This window comes from Oryctolagus cuniculus, chromosome 17 (assembly GCF_964237555.1).
Source record: "Oryctolagus cuniculus chromosome 17, mOryCun1.1, whole genome shotgun sequence".
Classification (NCBI taxonomy): Eukaryota; Metazoa; Chordata; class Mammalia; order Lagomorpha; family Leporidae; genus Oryctolagus; species Oryctolagus cuniculus.
The window spans coordinates 62,082,880-62,092,686 of record NC_091448.1 but is presented as its reverse complement, the minus strand read 5'-3'; the positions used below and the strand labels follow the sequence as shown (position 1 = coordinate 62,092,686).

The window sequence follows — 9,807 nt, the reverse complement described above, 5'->3', positions numbered from 1 at the left end:
GCCAAGCAGGAAGCTGGTCCCAGGGGTGAGCCCCGCCCTGGCACTGTTGGAGCCCCCTCTCCTAGCCCTGCCAAGGCCCTCTGTGAGCCTCAACTTCTGGGGATCACCGTGGGAGCCCCGGCCATCAGGGCCTCTGATACAATTACCGGCATGTAATTACCCGCGGGCAAGAGATTAGGAATAAAGAGCCGGAGGTTGCCCGTCCCCTCCATCCAGCTCCCAGTGGTAACTGGCAGACCCCTAGTACTTGACGTTACAGCCAGGGGACTGACCCGTGTGCAGTCCACACGGTTTGTTCAGACTCGCCAGCTTTACCTGCGTTTTCGTGTGTGTGCGCGCGCGCATGCGTAAGTGCAAGCTGCCTTACCCTGGGGGTGGACTGGTATGAGAATTGTCACAGACAAGGCTGGTCACTACACAGACCCCTCTCCTGCAGCCACACCTTCTCTGCTAATGGCCTGGGAAAGCAGTGGAAGATGACCCAAGTCCTTGGACCCCTGCACCTGCATGGGAGACTGGGAAGAAGCTCCTGGCTCCTGGCTTCGGATCAGCACAGCTCCAGCCATTGGAGCCGTTTAGGGAGTGAACCTTCGGGATGCCTGGGAGCTGCACTTGCAGAGAATCAGACGCAGAGTGCTAGGCTGGGGAAAAGATGCAAATCCCCAGGACAGAGGGGAAGGGCCGTTTTTAACGAATGCATGTGGCTTTTGCACCATGGTCAAATCAACGAATAGTAAGGCAAAGCACTGTTAAGTCACGTTCGTGCCGAGTAGTATTCCAAGGTGTTGATACACCTTTTTTTTTTTTTTTTTTTAAGATTTATTCATTTATTTGAAAGGCAGAGAGAGAGGGAGAGAGAGAGATTCCATCTGTTGGTTCGCTCCCAGGATAGCTGCAAAGGCTGAAGCCAGGAGCCTGGAACTCCTACGAGGTTTCCCATGTGGATGACAGGGGCCCAAGCACTTGGGCCATCCCGGCTGCTTTTTTTTTTTTTTTTTTTTTTTGACAGGCAGGGTGGACAGTGAGAGAGAGAGACAGAGAGAAAGGTCTTCCTTTGCCGTTGGTTCACCCTCCAATGGCCGCCGCGCGCCATGGCCGCCGCGCGCCATGGCCGCCGCGGCTGGCGCGCTGCGGCCGGCGCACCGCGCTGATCCGATGGCAGGAGCCAGGAGCCAGGTGCTTCTCCTGGTCTCCCATGGGGTGCAGGGCCCAAGCACCTGGGCCATCCTCCACTGCACTCCCTGGCCACAGCAGAGGGCTGGCCTGGAAGAGGGGCAACCGGGACAGAATCCGGCGCCCCGACCGGGACTAGAACCCGGTGTGCCGGCGCCGCAAGGCGGAGGATTAGCCTAGTGAGCCGCGGCGCCGGCCCATCCCGGCTGCTTTCCCAGGCGCATTAGCAGGGAGCTGGATTAGACACAGAGCAGCTGGGACTTGAACCACGTTGCAGGTGGCGGTTTAACCCTGTGGGCCACGGTACCGGCGCCACCACTGTTGGTTTAAGCATGGGCACGTGGCTTGTTGCCAGCTCCGGCTACTGTGGGTACAGCTCTGTGGACATCAGTGTGCGCCTTCTGTGTGTCAACACAAGGCCTCGTTTCTGCAGGCTCAGTGTCTCCCAGTGTCACCCCTGGCTCCCACAGTACTCGCACCCTCGTCAACAGACCTCCAAGCTTCCCTGGAGTGGCTGCACCGCTCTGTATTCCCATCAACGGGGCGTCGCCACACCCTTGCCAGCATGTGCTGTCACCAACACCTTTGTCTGGGCCGTGTTGACGGGTGTGCGGAGTCTGCCAGCAGCTGCGCTCAGCTGGCGCAGTGAGTCTCCCCTGTGCTCCCAGGGAAGGTCTGCTTGGGTCTTCTGTCCACTTTCTAAACAGATTGTTCACTTTCCACTTTTTTTTTTTTTAGAGATGTATTTATTTATTTGAAAGGCAGAGTTACAGAGAGGCAGAGAGAGAGAGAGAGAGAGAGAGAGCGAGTGAGAGAGGTCTTCTATCCCCAAATGGCTACAACTGCCAGAGCTGTGCTGATCCGAAGCCAGGAGCCAGGAGCTTCTTCCAGGTCCCCAACGCGGGTGCAGGGGCCCAAGGACTCGGACCATAGCAGAGAGCTGGATTGGAAGAGGAGCAGCCGGGTCTCGAACCGGCGCCCATGTGGGATGCCGGTGCTGCAGGCGGAGGACTAACCTACTACACCACAGCGTCGGCTCCTTCAGATGTGTTTTTTACGGAGGAGGAAACACCTCAGTGACTTCCATAGTCACCCGGGGTCACACAGCCAGGGACCGGGAGACATGCACTCACAGGCAGATCTGCATGCCTGTCCCCTGCTCGCCACATGACGCAGCATCTGGGCTGGCTCCCAGGGGGACAGGCCTGCCTGTGAACGCCTCGATTATCTGTCAAGGTGGATCCTTGAGGTATCTTTGGGATGGGATCATTTAGTCCATCAACAAACACTGGCAGAGGCTGCCATGTGCGGACTTGTGCTGGCTTCCCCAGGGCCCTGTAGTCACAGAGAGGTGAGGAGAGAGGACAGACACAGGTCACGGAGTTACTGTGTGGCCCCCAAATCTGGGAAGCCCAGATATCCGTGATGAGTGGAGAGGAGTGAGTATGGCTTTATAGAGCAGGGAAAAGCTTGCAGGGAGATGGAACAGCACATACGGAGGCCCAGAGGTATCCAAGAGAGCCTGGAGTGCCCCCGGAAGTCTGGGTAAAACCAGTGGGGGTGAGAGTGGAGAAGGGGGCAGAGGCCTTACCTGGTCCAGTGAGAGCTTCGTGACTCCCCCCCCCCCCCCGCCAGGGCATGGAGGGCCACATGGGTGGTTTGAGAAGTTCCCTCTGCCGGCTTGCGGGGGCCCAGGTGGGTTAGGAGGGGCGTGAGGTGGTGCTGCGCCTCTCCCTATAACTAAGCTGGACGTGGCCTTGGCCGTGGGCAGGGAGGCTGTGGAGGCCATGAGAGGGGCAACTCCCAGGCTCTGGCGTGGGTGCTGGCCAGGCGGGGAGGGCTGGGTGCCCAAGTGGAGCCGAGCTGGCACGCCAGGGGACGGTGTTTAAACGGCGACACGCGGCTGCCGCTTGCTCTTTTCTTGCTGTTCAGCACAAACGCTGGGTTGAGCCAGCGGTGTCCAGAGGCCATGCCCACGCCGGGAGCCTGCCATGGACTAAATAAACTCGGGAGGAATCTCCTGACGCCGGCTTTCTGAGCCATTATGTGGCTGTGACACCTCCCCTGTGCCTCCCAGGAGGGAAGGGCCTTCCAAGCACCGGAGCCTGCCCCATCAGGCCCAGGGCCCATCAGAAAGGGCTCCATCACCCGCCCTGGAATCCTGGACCCCACGGAGTCCTGCCGTGGCGTCGGGGGGAGGGGGAGGTCCCAGGCGATGGCGGCCGCTGTGTCCTGTCGGACGGCTGGATCAAGCAGTACCTGAATCCTGTATGGCTGATCCTGAGAGCCTCTCTCCCATTCCTCCTGCCATCTGGTCCCTTTCCTTTCCACAAGTTCAGTCTCCTCTGGGCCCAGCCCTGGGCTGGGTGATACCTGAGATGATTCAACCCTGGTGTCCGCCCTCCAGGAGCTCCAGGACTGCTGGGGAGGGCGGAATCAATCAACAAACCATTGTGATACAATCCTCGGCCTTCCCTGAGCCCTGTGGAGGAAGCTGCTACTGCCTGGGAGTCTGGGGGGGCCCCTCAGGAGGCTGCGAGCTCTCTGCAAGGAGCCTTGTAGGCAAACAGGAATGGGGGCGGGTGTTGCCAGCGCTGTGGCATGCTGGGAGAGGCGGCAACGCGCTGGGCGGGTATGAGACAGTGCCAGCCGGTCGGGTGGCAGGTGCACGGGGCTGTGGTGCCCACACGGGAGGATCTGAGGCGTTGAGTGCTGTAGGAGGCATTTGTTTTTTCCAGGAGGCCTCTGCTCCAGAGTTGGGGGGTGCCGGGAAGCTGGTGGTATAACGAGAGCATGGAAGTTTGTAAGAATGCTGGGCTGGCCGGCGCCGCGGCTCACTAGACTAATCCTCCGCCTTGCGGCGCCGGCACACCGGGTTCTAGTCCCAGTCGGGGCGCCAGATTCTGTCCTGGTTGCCCCTCTTCCAGGCCAGCTCTCTGCTGTGGCCAGGGAGTGCAGTGGAGGATGGCCCAAGTCCTTGGGCCCTGCACCCCATGGGAGACCAGGAGAAGCACCTGGCTCCTGCCATCGGATCAGCGCGTACACCGGCCGCAGCGCGCCAGCCGCGGCGCCCATTGGAGGGTGAACCAACGGCAAAGGAAGACCTTTCTCTCTGTCTCTCTCTCACTGTCCACTCTGCCTGTCAAAAAAAGAAAAAAAAAAAAAAGAATGCTGGGCATGGGTGACAGGCAGGAGAGGAGACAGAGCACGGGGAGGGGGCGGGGCTCTATGAAGCTGGAGGGCTGGGGGCGGGGAGAGGGAGGCTGGGGGGCTGTCCCCAGGACCGGGCCATCCTAGGGGCTGGACAGGAGAGGAGAAACCGATGCAGGGTGCAGGCGGCTGTGTTGACACTCTGTCTGCCCCCAGGCGCCTGGGTGTCCGACCACGCATGGCTTAATTGTTGTCTTCTGGTTTGCTCTGTGCTCAGCAAGTGGCCCTGCTGAAATCCCCAGGGGGCAGGGCCAAAGGTTAGATGGCATGTTGTTCTGGGGGAGGGACAAGGGGGCAAGGTGGGGGTTGGGGGGAGGTGGACCCTCCTCATCTGCCTCTTGCTGGTGAGCCAGGTGCTGGTGGCCCAGGGCTGCCAGGGAGTGGCTCTGTCCTGGGAGAGCTGTGGGCCCAGGGTTCGAGGGCTGTTCCCCCCCGCCCTCCCCCACCCACACACAGGGCGGGAGGGAGGCAGGAGCTCTGGCAGCCAGCGCCCACGAGAGACAGGTGAATCTAGGGCTAAACTCAGCAGTTCCCTCCTCACTGGGCGCACAGATGACCAGGCCAGGCAGCCCCAGGATGTGCCTAAGTCAGCCCAAGTGCCCAGGAAAAGCCTCACAGCGCAGGGGGTGGGGGGCAGAGGCAGGAGGCAGCCCTGGGGCAGGGGGGTGGGAGTGGAGCAAGTCGGCTGAGGCCTCAGAGGGAGTGAGCTGGGGGCTGGTGGCAGCAGCGGCTGAAGCGTAGGGCCTGGAGGGCTCTAGCTCTGTCCCCTAAGCTGCATAGCGGCCGGAAATGGCCTGGCCTACAGCCCTAACCCCGAGGGTGGGGACAGGGACTTGGATTTTTTTTAAGATTTATTTATTTTTTGAAAGAGTTACACAGAGAGAGAAGGAGAGGGAGAGAGAGAGAGAGAGATCTTCCATCCACTGGTTCACTCCCCAATTGGCTGCAATGGCTGGAGCTGTGCCGATCCGAAGCAGGAGCCAGGAGCTTCTTCCAGGTCTCCCACGCAGGTGCAGGGACCCAAGGACTTGGGCCATCTTCTACTGCTTTCCCAGGCCATAGCAGAGAGCTGGATCAGAAGTGGAGCAGCCGGGTCTTGAACCGGCACCCATATGGGATGCTGGCACTGCAGGCAGCGGCTTTACCTGCTATGCTACAGCGCCGGCCCCTTGGATGGGTTTTGACCCCATACCTTTTCGAGGGAGGTCCAGCAGGCAGGCCGGGCTGGCACGCGGCTTTTCACCAGGGTCTCGCCTTGGCAGACCCTGGCCTGGGCGCCCCTGAACAGAGCTTACACTGCCCACGCCTCCATGTGTGGCCGAGGGGCCATCCTCTCCCCACCGCCACTCACCCTGGGAAACTGAGGCCCAGGACAGAAGGTCGGGGTCTGGGGGCCTGGGAGTTGGGGTGGGGCTGACCGTGGGCACCACCACCATCATCCCTTCTCCGTGCAGATGAGGTGGGCTGCGTGGTGCCGTCCGAGTGCCTGCGGGCCTGCGGGGCGGAGATTGGCTGCTCCAACATCGCCTACCCCAAGCTGGTGATGGAGCTGATGCCCGTAGGTGAGGGCGTGCGCGTGGGGGCGGGGCAGGTGGGCGGGGCGAGGGGCGGGACCTCAGGCGCCGCGAGGGGGCGGAGACAACTGGGGTTGGGGGCGTTTTGCTCCAGGAGAAGAGATTTAAACGCCCATCCACGCTCTGGGGGCCGGGACAGTGCCAGGGGCGGGTTCTTCCTGTTGGAGGACCCCCTTCCTCTTCACCTAGGTACTAGACCCTCCTCCAAAGCCTCCGAGGTCGCGCCCCAAGCTAGGGCTGCTGGCTCCGGCTCGCAGCTGGGGGAGCAGTGACTTCCCGAGGTTAAGGAGCGACTTGAGACACAAACCCAGGGCTCTGGTCTGCACTGCCCTGTCTCCCCACGACATAAGGAAGGACCCCTCCCTCCGTTTCAGGCAGTAGCCCTGGCCCAATTTCCTGCTACCCACGAGAAAGGGGACCCGCTCTGCCTGCTGGGGCCTGCCACACACGCACGCACGCATGCACGCACACGGACAACAAACGGCAAGAAATTCCAAGCTGAGGCCAGGGCATGCTGGAGGGAGGCGTGCTCTGCTCCCTGCCCCCGGGGTGAAACAACCACGCAGAGGGGAGGGGTCCGCCCCAAGCCTTCCTCGCCATCCCCACCCCACCCCAAGGGTTTGGCTTCCTGGGCTGCGCTCTCTCTGAGCATCTACGTCCCCATCTGTCCAATGGGTTAGCAACGACCCCGGCTGCAGGAACCAGCGGGCTGAGCGCTGTGAGTGGCAGTGGGAGGCGGGCTCCCGGGGCCAGGGCCCCGCAGGCGGGGTCACCAGAAGCCCCGCCCCCTGCTGCGCAGGTCTGCGTGGACTCATGATCGCCGTGATGATGGCCGCGCTCATGTCCTCGCTGACGTCCATCTTCAACAGCAGCAGCACGCTCTTCACCATGGACATCTGGCGGCGGCTGCGGCCCTGCGCCAGCGAGCGCGAGCTGCTCCTGGTGGGACGGTACGGTTGGAGGGGTGCCAGACTGGCGGTGGGCTTTGAGGGATGAGGAGGAGTTGGCCAGATGCAGGAGAAGTCAAGAGATCCCACCCGTCCCGTCTCCCGCGTTGCTCGTCTCTCTGCACATCACCGTCCCAGCTCTCATCTGGTGCTTGTCCTGGGGCTGGGGGCAGCCTCTCCTCCCCAGCCACACTGGAGATCTCTTTGTTTCCAGAATTTCTGCTCCTCCAGTCTCTGAAAGCCCCAGCTCCCCACAGAGGGGCCCCCAAGCCATCGCTTCACGCCCCAGGCAACACCAAGCCTCTGCCTGGTTCCTCCCAGCTCCATATTGCCTCCTCTTGCTGACCTCAGTGGTCCACCTGGATCTTTCTAGGCTCTGCCCAAGAGTCCCCTCCTCCGGGCAGTCCTCCCTGATACCCTTAACCAAAGCATAAGCCCCTTTCTCCTTTATGCCCCTAGGGAACACTGCCTGATTCCTCTTGTATGCCATGGGGCAGAGCACCCTCTGAGTGGCCCCTGCCTGGCCGGGGACCTGGGAGTCCTGCAGGGGTGGACTCCACCGTGGACAGGGTGTATGCATGCCTCCTGGGGCCTCTCCTTCCAGACCACAAGGTCCCTGCTGGGCTGGGGGCGGGCCCAACCTTTCTCTGGGGCTGACTCGGCCAACAGCCCGGGAGGGAGCCCAGCGTGCCCATCCTTGGGGCGGGGTCTGCCGGGAGCTCCAGGCACTTGTCCCAGGGATGCAAAACAGCGGGGCCTCTGTCAGCCGGCCCTGTCGGGACCTGCCAGGCGGCAGGCAGGGGTGAGCTCATCCTAGGTTAGCTGCGTCCAAAACAGGAGCCTCTTGCCTCCCCACGTGTCTGCGTGGCCGGTGCACCGGGCCCCTGACTGCCTCTCTGGTTCCCTTGCCCTCCTTGGCTGCTGTGTGGCCCTGGAGACCCTGCCCGTCGCTGATGGTGGCCTCTGCTCTGTGGCCCTAAGCCTCTCTATGCTCCGGCACGCTGGGCACTGGGGCCTGGACATCTTTCTGCTGTCCACTGTGTGTCTTGGCTCTGGCCTGGGCCACTGGAAGCTCCAGTACCTGCCCAATAGCCCTCATATCTTCTGTCTGCTACTCCTCAGCCTGCTCCCACCCTAAGCCAAAGTCCTGGCCTGGTGTCCGTCCCCTCTGTGCAGGCTCACCCACCCTCCCCCGTGCCCTTGACCTTCCTGCCCACCATCCATGCTTGCCCCATGCCCTACTAGCCTGAGGGTCAGCCTCCCTGTGGGGCAGGGCACAAGGCTGTGTGATACTGGCAAGGTGGCTCACCCTCTCTGGGCCTGACTTTTTTAGCTACCCATTCAGTGGCATAGAAAGAGTCCAATGCTAGGGGTCAGATTGAATTCAACTCCACCACTCCTCTCTCTCTCTCTCTGGAGGCAGTGGGACCACCCCTTGTCCCCCAACCCCTCCAGCCACTTAGATGCCACCTCAGCCCCTGATCTAAAAACACCAGCATTCCTCCGGTGCGGTGCAGTAGCAGGATCAGGGCTGTGACCCAGGAGATACGGGCACTTGCAGAGGGAAGAACGCAGAACCCAGAAGCCACTGTGGGGCCGCAGCTGGAGGGAGGCTGGAGGGGCGGTCGCCGGCCAGAGGTTAGAGAGAGGTGTTCCGCCCACCCTGGGTTTGGAGGTCCCCATGGCAACCCTGGGGTCAGGGAAAGGCGGGCAGCTCCGGCTCTGGGCCCGCTGTAGAGATGCTGACTCTCGGGTGTTGCAGGGCGGGGTGGGCCGGGTGTTAATGGGAGCCCTTCCGTGCCTTTGAAGAGGCAGCGCCCACTGGCTCGCCTGCCAGGCGAAGGGTTAATTAGCCTTAATCAAGGTGCCACCTCCTTCCTCCGCCCTTTCCCTGAGGCTTGGAAAGGAAGAAATGGAGGCAGGCAGACGGCAGGTGCAGGTGCGGCGGGACCGGGACTGGGACCGGTCCAGCTGCACGCATAGCCCCTGCCGGTCCTGGCGGGCTTCCCGTGGGTCTCACTCACCTTAGGGGTGGGGTGGGATGGGGAAGCGGCACTGCTGATTGGGACACTCTCAGCCACGAAGGAGCAGATGGAACAACTTAGCCAGCCCTGTCCCCTTAGTCCTGTGTCCCCTTTTAAGACTCTTCCTCCTGACGGCCTCCAAGATTGCAGCTTCCTCTGGGGCCCCTTGGCCCGAGCCCCAGTGCAGGTGATGGGCTTGTCTGTTGTTTGCTGTTCTGTGGCCTGGTGCCCAAGCAGGCGGGCAGGGGGGTGAGGGCTGGTCAGAAGGGCCCCGGATGCCACTGTTCCCAGCCCAGACTGCCTGGCCCCAGACCTTGATGCTAGGGCCACAGGTCCCACAGCCACCAACGCCTAAGGAGGACAAAGCAGCGAACTAAAGACCAGTGGCTGCCCTCTTGTGACTGCACTGCTGGAAAGGGCAGATAGGAGACCCTTGGGTGGCTGGGGCGGGCAGGGGGGTGGCTGAGGGCCGACTGCAGAGCCCCAGGGAAGGGGCGGAGTGTGTGCTGAGAGTCCGGAGCTATGCCTGCGGGAGTTACAGACGGGGTGTCGGAGCCCGGGCAGGACTGACCAGGTCACACAGGTGGAGCGGACGACAAACCAGGAAGGGGAACAGGGGCCGAGAGAGCAGGTCTCAGGGACGTGGAGGGAGGGGTGAGGAGGGGGACTCGGGGACCACGGCCATGTGCCCCCTGCCACCCGCAGGCTGGTCATCGTGGTGCTCATCGGCGTGAGCGTGGCCTGGATCCCCGTGCTGCAGGGCTCCAATGGCGGGCAGCTCTTTATCTACATGCAGTCGGTAACCAGCTCCCTGGCACCCCCAGTGACCGCGGTGTTCACGCTGGGCATCTTCTGGCAGCGTGCCAATGAGCAGGTGCG

The 9,807-nt window shown here is 62.1% G+C and overlaps 1 protein-coding gene across 2 annotated transcripts in view; it reads left to right on the top strand.

The window, feature by feature from the left end:
* Positions 1–9,807, top strand: part of SLC5A10 (solute carrier family 5 member 10) — a 50,535-nt gene that overhangs the window by 39,756 nt on the left and 972 nt on the right. For both annotated transcript variants that reach the window (XR_011383243.1, NM_001082699.1), the window contains 3 exon segments: positions 5,838–5,945; positions 6,757–6,907; positions 9,634–9,802. Coding sequence is in view for 1 of the 2 variants with exons in the window: in NM_001082699.1 (NP_001076168.1) it covers positions 5,838–5,945; positions 6,757–6,907; positions 9,634–9,802 (428 nt within the window). In the remaining variant the exon portion in view is untranslated.